At 37.1% G+C, this 16345-nt stretch overlaps 1 protein-coding gene across 2 annotated transcripts in view; it reads left to right on the top strand.

Moving 5' to 3' along the window:
- The window catches only part of MRPL13 (mitochondrial ribosomal protein L13), a 32547-nt gene extending 16975 nt beyond the window's left edge, over positions 1–15572 (top strand). Inside the window, exons 6-7 of one of the 2 annotated variants that reach the window (XM_051610191.1) lie at positions 249–370; positions 15270–15572. In XM_051610191.1, coding sequence (XP_051466151.1) covers positions 249–370; positions 15270–15294 — 147 coding nt within the window. In that variant the 3' untranslated portion in view covers positions 15295–15572. Of the gene's footprint in view, positions 1–248; positions 375–15269 lie in introns of those variants that run through there. The other variant, XM_051610192.1, reaches the window with a different exon arrangement.
- Positions 15573–16345: the final 773 nt, after the last annotated feature.

Raw genomic sequence — 16345 nt, 5'->3', positions numbered from 1 at the left:
AATGAAGAAAAATCAAGTTGCTTTTATTTTTGTATCTAAATATGTTTGAAATGTTGATGCTTTTTTCTTTACAAGATTTCTTGACAAGATTGTGAGATGTGAGGCATGCGTGAGATTGTCTTCTGTATTTAGGTCAAACTTGTGCATGAAGAATACAGTAGTGTTGACAAATTTTGGTCTGGATTTTGGGGGGAGTTGTGTTGTTTTTTAAACCATCCGATAGCTAAGACTGTTCTCACCTGCCTCAGGTTATTCCAGAAGACATAGAGAAGAATCTTCTACAAGAGATTCCTCAGCCACGTGCAGTCCCCAAGAGGTTAGATGAATATACACCAGAAGAAATTGCTGCCTTTCCAAAAGTTTGGTCTCCGTAAGTATCTTAGATTTCTTTAAAGGGACACCCTGACTGAATATGTATCTTATAGGCTCTCACATTATCAGTAAGAAAATAAAGTGATTATTTTTCTCTTTATGGCATCTTTTCTTGGAGAGATGAAGTCATGAAAGCAAAGAACGGTTGTATTAGAAGGGAGTGGTTACTAAGTTTTTTGTATTTCTGGCCTTTTAATGAGAAAAGCTATACTTAAAATAATGTTTTCAACTCTTCATAAAAATGAGTTGAGTAAAAAAACTTCATTGCCCTATTTGAGTTGTATGTGCTCTGTAATACATAACTGTTAACCACAGCCAAGGGAAACACCACACAACTCTATGAGGGAATGATTCATGGCAGGGGGGGAACCCTTCAGGTTTCCTCTAGAGGAAGGGAAAGAATTCTGCTAAATTATACCTCAGAGAGTGGATCTTTGGCAGGAAACATACCACATGTTTATTTTGAGAAACAGTTTCTTTTCCATGTGCAAAATCATTCCCACAGTAGTAGTGTGGCATTTGAATATTTGTGGTTTGCTTTATACCACCACATGCTGCAGTGAGTCAACCTGCTATTGAAAATAACATTACATTTGGGATATTTTCTGATTAGTACCAATATTATTTTTCTTGTGTTCATTCTAAAGAGTCCTATTTAGGCTCAAGATCCCATCTCTGTAGTCACTAGATAAATTAATTTTGAAAGATGGCCCCTTTCCTGATTATTCTAATGAAATTCAAGAAGAAGTATAACAAGTAGGGAGATAGGGAAAGGTGTAAATAAGCTAACACCAGGACCAACTTGATGGTCTGGCTCCAGTTAGATTACTGATATATTTATTACTGTAGCAGTTTTTAAAAGATTGTTTCTCTTTGTCCTGTAAAAAAAATGTTCCTCTGTACTTACTCATACATTAATCCTCGAAAATAGACCTGGTATCAGCCTCAAATGGTGTATCATCCTATTGAGAAGTTCCACTGAACTAGATGTTAGTTGCATGTGGACAGAGGTCAGCTGCTGAAATGGTAGTAGCAACTTATTTCTCATTAGTCTGATTAAGATATGATCTGTCAGGTATCTAGATAGCTGAATGATCCCAGAATGGTCAGGGTTGGACTACACCTCTGGAGGTCACTGGTCCAGCCTCCCTGCTGACATGTTTAACAGAAACAAAAATATTTTTTTTACTGAAACTTCCTAATGTTAGCGGGCTTTTGCTTTCCAAATCCTAGTAATGATAGGAGAAAATCTGTGACATTTATCTAGTCTTAAGTCAAGTGAAAAAACCTGCACAGAACTCTGTATTTATGTGTAATAAGTATTTGTGCTTGCATGTCAGCACACATTGTGGTCATAGGGAGTTGCACTGATTTTGCATACCAGAGACAGGATGAGGCCTTTCATTTGTAGAATATTTTTCCTCTGTTTTTAGTGACTGAACTTGGTGATGCATGTCATGAGGGTTGACTGTATCACATCTTCTAAAGATGCTCACCATTTGGCTTATGTCCTTTTGAGTGTTTTTGCTGTCTTACAGTTAACCTGTAGGTTCCAAGGAAAAGTTTTAAGTGGATTCAAAAAAGGGAAGTGTGTGGCCATCAGTGGCTGTTAAATATAGATCCCCAGATATGACTGTGACTCAGAAAGCTGTACATTTTGATATATTATCCTGTTTCTATAACTTTTTTCTCTGTGCATGTAACACTAAGATGATGGAACTTTGGTGTGACCTAGAAGGGCAGATTTTAACACGTGTATAGTAAACAGATGAGCAATTTCCATACAGCCTGTCCTACAATAAAATTTGGAGTCTATTTAATTTCTAATGCTGGGCTTAAATGCCAAAGGCAAAGAGCTGTGGGAATGGAGCAAGTAGAGTATGATCTGGAGTCTTCCATATGATCAGTACCAGCTTCTACTCTTCTGCTCATTTTCAGTATGTAGAATTTAATGTGTTTTTTGGTAGGAAAAATTTAAATATTGGTTGAATGTTATATGAGGAACACCTAAAATAATTGTGTTCTGCATACACAAAAAAGCATGCTTGTTTATGTATCAGTACCTAGGCACTCCTCTTTGACAGTGCTTGCTTAATGTGTGTTGACTTAGGTCTGTGTTCTAAAATAGGAGAAGGACATTGACAGCATAAAAAGAAGAGCGTTTTGGAAATTGCCTGGGTTTTGTTGTATTTCTCCTGTGTTCTCATAAATGTGGGTAATTCTTCCAAAAATTTAATGAAAAATAAGTTGTACTTAGGCTTCTGATTCTAGATTATTCTAAATTAAGTTTGGTATACCTCAGTATTACAGTCTCTGTTGAAAGGGAACTAAATCCAGTAACTCTTTAAGCTCTCTTCAGGATTGAAGTTGGTGGACTGATTTTTACTTTTTCTAATCTGTATCAGTTATACAAAGTGCTGTTTGTTTTTATCATGACTGCTGGATGGTGTTGAGAATGCTGAAGTCTCATAGTTCCTGTGAGTTTTCATTGGATTACCCCTGAAGAAATTCAGACTCTGCACCAAGGACTAGAATTCTACAGTGCAATAAAGCTGATAAGCCTCTCATGCCATATGATATATTATACTCTCATGTAGGAGTCTTTAGTACTAATACTAATAAAGATTCTCACGTGATAATTCAGTGCTAAATTGGAATCTGGCACTTACCTTTAACTAATTGGGAGTGTCTGTTTTTTTCAAAGGAAACAGTCTTATGATGCCTGAGCTTTTGAAATGCTTTTCTTTGGCCCCAGGCATTGCTGTAGTCTTGCTGGAGTTCATCTCCTCAGCACTGAGCGACCTTAATTGTGCTGACATGTAGGTGTATGTGGCAAAGGACAAATAAACTTGATGCCATCTAATTTAGTCATTGCTGTCAAATTAAGTTTCCTAGTAGCTTCATGTTAGCATTGAGAAAATTACCTGAGGGTGTTGATTCTCAGGGAAAACGCACAGGTGAGAAAACTATTTTGAAGCTAGAATTCCCTTCCCATCATTTCTAGGAACGATTTCCTATGGAAGAATTCAAAGAGCAGAGTAAATACGCACTCTTCTTTTTTCTGTCTCTCTGCTCTGCAGAGGATTTTGGGAGTTGCTGCCTGTATAAAGTCTTTCTGCTCTGTGCCAGTTACAGAAGTTGGGAAGCATTGCTGCCTTAGAAGCCCGACAGCTGCAGCAAATTTGGGGGCCTTCAACTGAAAGGGTCATAGGGGTAGGTGGGTAACTCAAGTGGGTAAAGCTGCTGAGAAGAACTGGGGGAATAGTTGGACCTGAGAGGAATGGATAGGGGGACTGAAAGAGTGTGAGAGAATGGTAGAGAGGAGTGGAGTTACTGGGCACTGGGTGGGGTAGGGAGAAACAAAGGGGAGTTTGGGACAACTGTAACTCTGAGTGGAGAGACTAGGCCAGAGGTTTTCCTTCAGTCAGCTACTCTAGAGAAGAGTCACTTCTAAAAGCCGGAGAATGTACCTTTGCTGTGTTGGACATTAGTCCTGCTTTCTTTTCTGCTCAGGAACTGCTGAGTCCTAGCAGAGGGGTCAAGAATGAAGGTGGTTATCTACCATCTCTCCACTAACCTCAGGGCTCATTGCTGTAGTCACTGTTGTAATTCCAGCTTCTTGTCCTGGCCTGCAACCAGACCATTGTGGATGTCAAATATTAGTGTCAAAGAGATATTAGTGTCAAATAGATGACTTTTAATTTAACCTTTAGCTCACTTTTCTGGCAGTTTTGATGTTGGGCAGAGTTTCCAATTTGAAGTAGCGGGAAAAGTAATAATGCTTTTCAACCTGACTGACAGATTGAATGTATTATAGGGATTTTGTAGTGCTCAGAGTGCTATGGGGGGAAGGGCTTAGTCGCAAAATAAAAGATACAGAATTGAGCAAATTTGATACGATAACTCTAATGTGATAAGTAAAACACAGAAGTGTACTCCTTTTAGCTGTCACTGTTCAGATTAAAGTGCCAGCTGGAGCATCTGAGAATAGACAGCTTTGCACCCAAGGCACTAAAAGAAAGGCTGTATGAGTATCCAGCTGTAATAGACTCTTTGTTCTAAACTTTTTCAGTGTGTGTGAGCCCATGGAAGAAGTGTTCGCATTATTCCCTTCAAAGACTGTGGAAGCAGTTGTGTGCTTTGGTCTGTGAGCTTCTGCAAAACCTATAGATAGTTTCAGAGCTGTAAGAGTAGTCCCTGCAATAAATCAGAAAGTGTGGGATGCAGAAAAACTATACTCTCTTTAATTTATTTTTTTTTCCTTAGATGGTTTTAATAAGTCTTTATGCCTTACAGGTCTTTTAATTATTATTTCTCTTCCATGAAATTCTGAAACTGGTGACCACTCTGTTTAACAAAGAATACAGGTTCAAAAGAGATTCGTATTCTCCTGAGTGTGATTTTAAAAAAGGAGTTAGAGGGGGACACACTTTGTAGCATGTATTCTTTCTATGGAAAAAAAAAGTAAAAATTAGTTGCTAATACCCCTTTAAAAGTAGCTGTATCCTTCAATGAAGAAGATAAAATTAAAAACTTAGCTTGAATAAAGGCATGTAAGGCTATAAAATACAGGTAAACACAATTGCAACAAGAAAATTAACCTTTGAGGTTTTACATTAAAACTTACACTCAATAAATAAACCTCACTGCATATAAAATACACATAAGGCAAATTACTGAGTTTATATGAGAATTTTCTTGTATTAGCAGGAAGAGTGCCTTTTTCTCTTTAATCTGAAGTAATATGTAAATAATTTTTATTTGGAATGAGAAGAGAACATGCTTAGCACTGCAAATGATCTCATTGGATTTTTAACCTACATTTTGGTAACTGTTTTACTATAGATTTTTATTTTTTTTTAAGAGCGATGTTGCTGGTAATAAGAGACTGACACACCACAGAGAAATGCACAATATCCTAGTGGAATGCTACAGCAGAGAAATGGTTTTTAAGGGAAGTATAGGTCTGCTGTGGAAACCTAGCAAATTGTTTGTTTGTCAGAGGGGAAGGTCTTCCTGTCACCCCTCTTTCCACCACAGCAGAGTTCATGATAAGACATCAAGTGGGATCCTGCTCCGTGAGGGAGGAGAGTTAATTGTCAGGATACTTCCAGAGAGAGAGATTTACTTGGAGCGTTCTTTCCTTTTGTCCCTAGCCTGAACCAACTGACTCCCCAAATTGTGCACAGCTTCTTTCTTAGATCCTTGATGGAGAGGTCTAAAGTAAGTGCCGTGGAAAACGGTGTAGATAGAGGAAAGGTAAATTGTGTCTTTTCCAGTCACTTTTAGAGAAGAGAAAGATCAAAAGCTATTTGTTTTGACAGTTTGATTTTGTAGCTTCTTACCATGAATGAAACAGCTATTTCAAGTGTGTTTGAAGTTTCAGGTTGTGTATCTTTTAAATTAGTTTTAGACAGAAATCATCACATAATTTACCAGTCATGTGTGGCTAAGCAAACAATTCTGTTCCATAAAAGCAAGGATATATCAAACTCCTGTGTAAATTTTCCTGTTATATACCATCTTAAAGTTGTTTAACTGTCTGGTTGTGTATATACATGGTTTTAGACAGTTTTTAAGGCAGGAAAATGTTTTTGAAAAAGTATTTAAATAAGAATGTTACCAGGTACATAGAACAGGAGTTCTGTGTTGTTGCAGTTAGGTGGACGCGTTTCTGAGAGTTTCCCTTCAGAAAGCAGAGCCATCTGATTTCCAGGAGTGCACTGGGGCTGGTGTTGGTGCACATACTGAGTGCCTGTTCCTCTGCCAGCCTGCATGGGGACTCACCCTGGGCCAGACAGCCTCTCACTTGTCTTTCTGGGGAAGAAGTCCTTAAACACTTTGAACATTTTTGATGTATTGTAAACTCTGAAATTTGGTTTTAGAAAACTAAACACCTTTTTAATGTTTATTTTCCTGAGTAACTTGCCTGATTTCTGGCCCCCATCTGTACATCCTGCTTTGTAGGAGGCTGCAGAACCTGGTCTGAAGCAGTAATTTTGTTTTTGCTGAGCAGTGTGGGCCAGTCAGGGTCCTGGTATTGATGCTGCATGTCACCCCCATGGCCTGGCACACAGCTGCTTGGTAGTTTAACTGCGATTGTAGTTGTCTTGTGCAATTCTACAAGTAATTAATTTCCTATTTTTAGTAAAATTATTTTTGGGATGGAACAGAGCTAAAGAAGCAACCAGAGATATCCTGGATATGTGGCTGAAATGATGTTACTTGTATTTGTATAAATGTAGGATGCTGGCAGTTTTACTTTAGGAACTTTTTTGTCTTTTAATTTCCTCAGATAACTTTACAGGGAGTCAACACCAAAAGATGCCTTGCAATTTATTAGATAAAAACATCATATTTGGAGTCTTTTCAGTGATGTGCTGTGTTACTAAAATTATGACTTGCAGTTAGTACCAAGTTTGTAAAATGTGTTTTTGTTCTACAATAAAAGACAAGATACAATACATGAAAAACTGGGGGGTGGTTACTCCAGCTTTAGGGAGAAAAGAAAGAAAGAAAACCATAAAGATTTCCTCCAAAAACGTTGAGGTCCTAAGTAATTTTTTAAGGACTATCTTGAATTTATTCATGAGTCTTTAAAAATGATGCACTGAAATAAACATTCTCCAGCCATTTTCTTAGTTCCAACTTCATTTCAGAGTGTTCTTGTCTTGGGCTATGGGGTGTTTCTGTAGTAGGGGTAAGAACTGCCCCTCCAACTTGAGTGCTCATCTTCTCTCCCTAAGCAGACCTGGCATGAATCAGTGTTCAGAGAAGAGGTGGCCAAGATACACTGCTCTGAAAGACCTGGGCCAGTCTTACATTTTCCTAAAACCAGAAAGTATATAAACCAGGAAAAAACTATCCTGCCAATACAGCCCAGCCCTGTTCCAATGTACTCTTCGAAGAATCCTTCTGGAACTTCTTTTTCTGTGGCTTTTTTCAGTTCTCAGTGGGAATTCCAATAACTAATTGGAGGTTATAAATCCCCATTAAAAACTAGTAACTATCATTGTTAACTTTTTTTAATGATAAGGGCATAAAAAAAATAAATCATTATTTTGGTAGAATTTAATAGAAGTCTTGAAGATAACTGAGCTTCACATTCCAGGGTATCAGGGTTGGGTCTAAATTCCCATGGACAAAAAGCCACGTAGATAAGGGAGAAGAAAATCGCTCTCCTCTACATTAGGTTGTAACTGCAGTCAACAACTGGATACAAGAAGGGTCAGTAACTTAATCATCTTTAAAATCCAACAAATTAATGTTTAGATTGTTTAGACTTTTAAAGGGAATTACTGGCTTTTCTCTAGCTTGCATAAAACACACCAGTGCTACTGATTCTTGTACCCTTTACCTGGGGACAGTGTACGTTGTAGTTAAAACTAGATTTGAAGGCAAGAGCTTTAATAAATGGGTAACTGGACATTTGTTATGGCTGAAGAGGATCTCAAAAAAAAAAAAAAAAGTTTCAAAGCCACTTTTCCGTTCCCCTAAAATCTGTTGATCTCCTATGCAAGAGAAGAAATTAAATTTATGGGAATTTGTCAAGCAATACGAGAATGGTTGTAAATGATACTGTTGAACTACTTGCCCAGATGAAATTAGAATTATATTAATTTTTAATTGCTCTTTTATAAATGTCTAGATGTGTTTTTTATACTTTGGGTGCTGACAGTAAGTCTGGAAAGTATTTCACTATTCCTTTACCCACTTCTCTGTTTATCTCCAGAGTAACATAATTCTTTGGACAAAGCCAAGAGTCCAGTGCTGTTCTTTCTCCTGCCCTACAGTTTTTCACAGAGTATTTCACTTAAAGAAAACCCTTTCATTTGCAAAAAGCATCATCTTGCTTAGATGAAGTTTACATGTGTGTTTCATTGATAAAACTCAGATCATTTTACAGACAGAATTAAAATAATCCAGGTCAAAATCTGGGATTGACAGTAAGTTTTAGACAGTTAACTTCAGTTTTGCTTAATTTGTTTTTAGGGAAACTGGGGTTGTGACCAGTTTATTTTAAATTGTAATAAGCCATTCTTAATTTCACTTAGGAGTACCTAAATGCATGTTAGTATTGGTGTAGGTAACTTAATTTATGGACACTTTAAAAATTTAAAACAAGTGCTAGTTTTATGTAGCAAAAACATTAAACTGCAGTCAGATTTATCTAACTAAGATAACTAATCTAAGATTTATCTTAAGCTTTGTTAGCACAGGAAAAGGTGGGTCACTACAGCTATCCTGGTGTAACAGCATCAGTAAAGCCACGTTTTTTAACTCTGTTTTGTTACTAAATACAGCTTCTGTTACTGTGGTTTATTCTCCAGGTTAAATAAATTACACTTGTAGAAATGCTTTTTAGGTAATTTGGTAGTATGCATGAAAACCGTGCCAATTTGGAAGTTTAGAAAAGGCCAAGGTGGTTATCAGTAATTTAATGATAGTTTAAATATCATAAGTTTTTTCACTAATTATTTTAGCAGAGGCGTAGAGCTACCCTGGGATAGTAGGTACACCTTGAGTAGAAACACAGTTCAGTTCCCCTTCAGCTCCAGATTCTGTTGATATTTGAGTGTAACCACACAATTGGAGTTTACAGAGAATGATAGCTGTGTCTAATCCTTGGGGTTTTATTTACCAGTGTCATTAGTCAAACAGATGAAATGTGTTCAGAAATCCCCTTTAGCTGTCATGCACTTAACTAGCTGTTGACTTTGGCACAACTTATGAAGTATACCTGAAAAATACATGTATATTTCTCTTGTTTCAGAGTTTGCATTAAATTTTAGCTGTGTTGTCATCTGCCTTTCAAGTTTATTTATAGGAATGGATCTTAGGATACTAAAAATTGTATAGTTGTATTCTTAAGTGAACCTTAAAAAGCATGACCAGTAGACCACAAAATTCATGCTGTGTATATTTTTCAAGTTTTATACAAAACCAAGTTATTTAGAACTTTTTGTTATAAAAAGGCTAAAAAAAAGCCATTGTCACTAATAAGCAAATGTGACAGATGAGCTATAGAGTTAAGCAGCCAACTCCCATCAGTGATCACTAATCCCACATTCCTGTATTATGACTTCCATAAATATGGAGGAGAGTGTTACAGTAATACAGATCTAGCGTGTCTGCTGCCTCAGAGTAACCATGTCCCAGACTGTCTGAGGGCTCAGTGCTTACTGAGGTGGTCAGTCCACAAGATCTTTTCAGTAATTGGTTTTCTCCTGTCTGTTGTCTTCTATTAGAAACTGTGTTGTTCATAAACTGTCTTCAAGGACACATTTTTGAAATGGTGGATATCATAGATTAACTACAAATTTGGGGATAATTTAGCAGTACTTTAGTTAAATTGTTTCTTTGTGTGTTTTAGTTTTTCAGCCACATTTGGAGGGATTTTATCCTTCTTGTTACTTAGAATTCTTGAAAATCAAGCAAAGCTGCTGTAGAAGGAGACAGTCATCCTGAAGATTTGTTCAGCTTCCCAAACAGCTCATGCAGCTGCTTGGGGAACTCTCCACTATTCTGCAGGAAACACAGGGTGTGAAGAAAAGCTAGTGGGGAGAAATCGCTCACAGCAGCCACAGACCTGAAATCCTCTGGCATGAGCTGCTCTTAAAACATTTTTGATAACTGTGAAAGAAGACTGACCCTTTTCTTATGGGTAACCCATGCAAACAGGAATCCTACCAGACATGAAATTTTTCAACTTACAGGGAACATTGCACAGACTGTGAATGGAAGAGATGGATGTGCCTTTCATACAAGATGTTTACTAATTTTTATGGGTTTTTTAATGCATCTGAGTGGTTTTTTCTCACTCATGGAAGCAGTACAATCTTAACTCTCAGCCTATCCTTTTCAACTTTTGCTCTTGTACCACCACTTTCATCTCTGTCAGTTTATTAGTGTGCAGCGTTAGCCTTAAGGTACTGACCTTTTAGAGTGCTGCTTTGAGGTTAAATCCTCACTGAACACTCATTGTTTTTGCTGGTGAGATTGCAAAAAGTACAGGAACTCTGGCTCTCTGGGTCACGTTCATCAGTGGTGAGATAATTGCCCACAGGTGAAGAAAAAATGCAATTTGAGATCTTCAGAGCTTCCAAACCAGGTGTGCATTGCTGAGTCAAGAGCAGGTATTGACGGATCACTTCTTCTGCAGCATTGACTGAGCATCTTACTCCTTAGCAGAGGCAGCCCTGAAACATTAGTTAGCAATAAGTAAGACATGCTTCCAAGCACACAAATGACTGTAGTAACTCCATGAAATTAGACTTAGTATAGTTTATTTTTAAATGCTTCAGACAATGCAACATAACAACAAAACTATTCTGAGTAAGGATTGTTTATGGAGAGATGACTATCTAGTTTTTTTGAGCTTGAAAGATCAGGTCATGTTATCAAATGCTATTTTATGAGCAGCATGTGGTTGGAAAAACAGGCAGGTTCGTACCTTTTTTTGGGAGAAGGAGGAGCAAGATCTACTGTAAGTTATATTGTTTTAACTACTCCCTATGCATTTAGTTCTCAGAAACAGAGTAGTTTGGATTAAAATGAGTAGTTTTGAGGAAGTATTCTGAGTTATTAAAAATGGAGAACAGATATTTTTAAAAGGTTTTTCTGAAAATGAAAATGCATTAAAGGATTGCAAAATAATTTATTTTCATATAAAATAGTGTCATATATTACTCTAGAACTTTAACCTTACTATATCTTTGAGGTAAGTAATGCTATTTTTCATCTGTCTACTGCAAGGATGATACTACAAGGTGTTTTCTCGCTTGCCTAGAAATAGGGCTGTGAAGTTGGACTATAAATTTTTGGAATCAGGACAGTCACAGTATAACACAGATTGCTGATTACTGAGATCTGGCTTTCAGAAACAGAGTAAAAGCCCCTTATATTTTGTGAAACTGTTTTACCTCCAGAAAACATTGCTAGGCAAAGGGAAACATCTTGGCTGGAATGTGCTGACAAGAATTTAATAAAGATGGAGCTGTGCAGCAAGTCTGTTCAGACTTGGTGGAAATAAATATTCGCTCCAGGAGTTGAAAGTTGAACACATTTAACTTTTGGAAAGAGTCTCTGTTCGGACCATTTTGACAGGAAAAATACCTTAGGAAGAGCACATTTCACTGCATATTGAAAAAGAATATTGAATATTATGTGGGGGTTCCCATCATAATTGCAGCCATGTAGGTAGGTCTCTTTGTACATTAGTTTGAGTTTGCCATCTGAGATATTCAGAAGCTGAGATCATAGCTTTATGAACATTTCTTTTCACAAAAAGGCTGTTTTTAAGTCTCATCCATCACTTTGCTTGCCTTTTCATTCTGCTTGTGAAGCAGTGGAATAAAGAGAATCGGGAAACTGAACTCAATTAAAAATAACCTTGTTTTATGTAGCTGCGCAACCTGCTGTATGTTACAGTTGATGGGGGTTGTAAGGGAAGGTGCTTACGTTATTCTTCTCCTAACATATATGATCAGCAAACTTCAGCTTTACTTCAGCACAGGTTGTTTAAGCTTTATTTGGAATAAATAAAAAAAAAGTGCTATGAGGAAGCCCTGCCTTCCTTCACTGACTTGAAGAGACTTAACCTGTTTAGATTAAAACTTTCCATTGTGAATTCTGTCTTCAGTGTCTATGCAGGTTTCACACAGTTACAGTTTTGTTTGTAAAGGAATTCTAAGTGTGTCCTTTCGTACTAACAACAGTGCAAATTCAATATATTTCGCAGGATGGTTGAGATTTGAAAGGACCTCTGGAGGTCATCTGGTCCAGCTACCTTGCTCAAGCAGGACCACCTAAAGCAGGTTGCCCAGGACTGTGTCCAGGTGGCTTTTCAATATGTCCAAGGATGGAGATTGCACAAGCTCCCTGGGCAGCTTGCTCCACTGCTCTAAATAACTTGTTTCCTGAGTAAATACTACATACAGTTTTATTCATACACTTGTGGTGTCACAGAGCTGCAGTATTTATATATATATGATTTATAACAAAGCATCTAGAGCAGTACTATGATTTTGATATTTTAATGAAGAATTTGGATTATTCTGTTACCTATTGGGACTTAGAGTTGGGTGTTTTTTTTAAATGCGTGCACCTTCGCTTCTGATACTTTAGTGTTTCCTTGTATGCTCTAGATTGAATTAACACTTGCTGAAATGATTGCCATTAACAACTGTCCTTGATCAAAAGATAAGAATAACAATTCCTTTCAAAATAAAGGCAAGTTCAAGGCTATTTTAAAAACTGATATCTGAATAGAGAAGCTGGGTAGGGTATTGGTTTACAAAGAAGTATACTTGGGTTTTTGTGTGTGAGAGAAATCAAGGTTATAAAACAGACTGAACCAGGCCTACTGTGCATCCAGATAAAATCATTGCCCATGTTCTAGGGCTTAGTTTGACCTTGTTCTGGCTTCTTGGAGAGTGTTGTATATATTAAAAAAGTTAGTTTCCCTGTAAATGAGAAAACTCGTGGTCCATTTCATTTCTTCAGTGTTCAAGAGTGTAGGACTGGCATCCATTTCAAAAGACTGAGTTTATATGAAATTCCTTCATTCTGCGACGTTTTGGGAAGAAGAAAGTGCTGGCAGTTGCAGTGGGGACCCTAAGAACCTTTTGTTTTCTATAGGAAAATTTGATCCTATGAATTGCATGTATGTGCATGTTTACCTATCTTGTAAGGTTCAGTGAGTGTGGAATATTGGAATACATCTGCTGTATTCCTCTTCTGATAGCTGTGAGTACGCAGAAAAGATGGGAGAATTTAAGAGATTTTAAATCTGTAATCAGAAATTAGGATCAGCTCTTTGGTTTCCTTTACTCCATGGTAAAGTATTTGTTAAGAGAGAAGCGCTAAGTGGCCTACTGTAAAGGGGTTTTAATTTAATTTGCTGACAGTTTTGCTTAGAATTCAACGGACTGTGTCTTAATGCTTTTTATGTGCAGCATAAAATGTTATTGGGACAAATATTTTTTCACTTGTTTTGGTGGGAGACATCTGCTGCACAGACTAATGTTGCATATTTTCAGTGAACCCATAATACTTTGCCTTTCAGCATTGACTTCTGTGACTTTTTAATACCACATTCTGCCTCCTGTGTCCCACTTGTGAAGCTACTGTCAATATGCAGCAACATTTTTTTCCTAATAATGTTCTTGGGGTTTTTAATTAAAAAAAAAAAAAAAAAAAAAAAAAAGGAGAAGGAGGTATGTTGACTTTGGGTGAATTTCTGACCCATCTCTTCCAGGAGATATTTATTTCCTTTGTTCCAAATGCATCATCCCAGTGCTTTGCTGAGGAATGGCAAAAGTGCTGCCATCAAAGAACAGCACTCTTGCCTGGATTTATGTCATTTATCAATGAGCAATTCTCCAGTGGTGCACACAAGTAGCTCATAATTATTTCTGAGTAGACAAGGTTTTTGTGCCTTCATATTCTTCATCTGACAAAATATTTCTAACACTTTTGCCAAAGACAGTGTTTTTCAAGGCTTAGCTTTCACGGTATGAAGGACTCTTTAAAAGCAGATTGTGGCCTCCAAAAGCCAAGTACTAGTAGGCATAAAAGCCTACTGTGGGATTAGAAAAGGCTTTTAAAAACTTTTATATTTGTTCACACAAGTGTGTCAGTGTAGAAAATCCTGCCTTTAAGCTTCATTAACTTTGTAAGACTGCAGACTAAGAGTCCAATGTGTTATGCATTTAACTTTAGGACAACAAGCATTAAGGTTGAAATAAAGATAGCTAGCAAGAAAAAAAAGGAAAAAATTAACAAAGTACAGTGAGATCCCTAGCTCTACAGCACTCCAGTGTAACCCTAGATGGGCATTTTAAATGTACCATTCAAAAGAAAAAATAAAAGCAAAATCCTTTGAGCAGGGTGCAAGGGGATGAATTGGCCTGAAAAAAAGGGTAGTAACTCTAAGCTGCAAGACAATGATGTCCACTTGTCTAGGATGGATGCAGTGATGAAACTCAAGTCACTGCTCAATTTTTCAAAATCCTGCTCTTTTAATATACCACAAACAGTGTGATATAATGAGATACACATTCTGGTGTTCAGGGGTGAAATCTGAGTAACAAAATGTGGAATCTTTCTGAGACTGAAACTCAGGATTCTAGGAAACATGACTTGACCATCTAGTGCATATTAGCTGACGAATGTTGAGCATGTTCCAGTCCAAGACTAAGCAAGTGCGTAAACACTGGGTATGGTGCTTACAAGCCCAAATGTTAATACAGAGCATGCCATTTAAATGGAAAACAAAGCAGCTTTGTCATTGACTGCAGCATGAACACTAGCTAGTCTTTAGAGTTGTTCTTTAAAATTCATATAATCATCAAATTTTATATGGTATACTTGAAACAGCAGGGCCTGAATTCCAGACTTGCTTTCATGTAAGATCCTACAGGCTTTTACAAGAGTTGCATGAGCAAGTTCACTTTGCTGTGCTATTTGTTAAAAAATGCTACATCTGCAATGTCTGATTTCAGTGACTAATTGTTAGTTTTCTGTTTGGCATTTCTGGAGCCATGGATTATTCCTTTTTAATAGTGGAGACAAATTAATACTACTGTTTAAAGTCATTGTGAGACTGCATTCAGTTGAAGAGGCTTTTTGTTTTGCTTAAGTAGGAAACGCTCGTAAGAAACATCTTGATCGACTAGTCCTGATGTCTGTAAATTCTTAGAGGTCTTAGTGAATTTCTTTGATTTGTTCTCTCTTTTTAATGTAATCCAGAAAACATTCATCAGCACAAAAAGCTCAAAAACCAGAATAAGGAAATGAACATAGACATGGCTGTTACTGCATCTGTAAAGCAAAACCACTGTGGTTCCCATACATTTCTTAAAGCACTTTTTTTTTCTTTTTACTTTTCCCCTCAGACCTAAAGATTTTCGAAGGAAGTAATAATAATAAAAGAAGAACTGTCATCAGGAATGTCCTCCTTGAAAAAAATTATTCTAACGTGGAAGCAACTGTGCATCTCAGTCAACCCTTCTACACAGAATGTTTTTGACAGGTGTGAGCAAACTTTATTTAGAAAGATTATAAAAATTACTGTATTTGAAACAGCTAAGAAAGGATATTATGTTGTTAAAGCCATCTGTATTCTGTGTTGTATGACCTGGTATTTGTTAATTACATTTGTTTCAACACTATTATTAAATAATTGATATTGATATTTACATCTCGTGGAAATAATACATTGTTTACTGAAATGAAGTATCTCACTCTAAAAGCTGCAAAACTTGAATTCCATGCAGTAAGAGAAGTGAAAAATTATGGTTGCAGAGCTCCCACCAGTGTCACACTGTCAGTAAATAGTCAGATTTGCTTTTCTGGAAAAACAAATGACCATTCTTAAAAGCTTGGTGAATGAGAAAATGCCAGTCCTCATTCAAAAAAGGGAACTGTTAATGTAGAACTGATTCTGTCTTTGGGGGATGTAAAATAACAGTGACTTGAGCTGTGCCTAACTTCTGTAACTGATTGTGGAGTTCTTCTGAACGCCTCTTCTGGAATGCAGATTGTCTGTCCCAAATGAAATTAATGGTGAGATTTTGCTGAATGCATGTCTGTGCAGGCCTGCACTTTCCTTCTCTTTTTAGGTGAGTATTCCCACTGAAGTTGCTGTGGTGTTGGTAAGCAAAATCAAACTTCTCCCAGAGCCAAATGTCATTAGAAAAGCACAGCTCTTCAGACAGAGCAGTGCACATACCAAGGCTGTGTGCATGCATTCTGTAGGTGCTGTACTTCTCTTCTGGATTAGAAAAATATTATTAATATTGTTAAAATATTATTAAAAAATGCATCTTGAGGGAACGTGGAGGTGCTGAGGTTTGTAATGGTCTTTTTTTTTTTTTTTTCTGTCCTGTGGGAGTTTATCCCACATTCTTCAGCTGCCTTCTAGAAAGAGCACAACATACCTTGCCTGAAGTTCAGCCTGATCATTATGACC

The sequence above is a fragment of the Apus apus genome, chromosome 2 (assembly GCF_020740795.1).
Source record: "Apus apus isolate bApuApu2 chromosome 2, bApuApu2.pri.cur, whole genome shotgun sequence".
Lineage (NCBI taxonomy): Eukaryota > Metazoa > Chordata > Aves > Apodiformes > Apodidae > Apus > Apus apus.
This window is presented reverse-complemented; position numbering and strand designations above follow the sequence as displayed.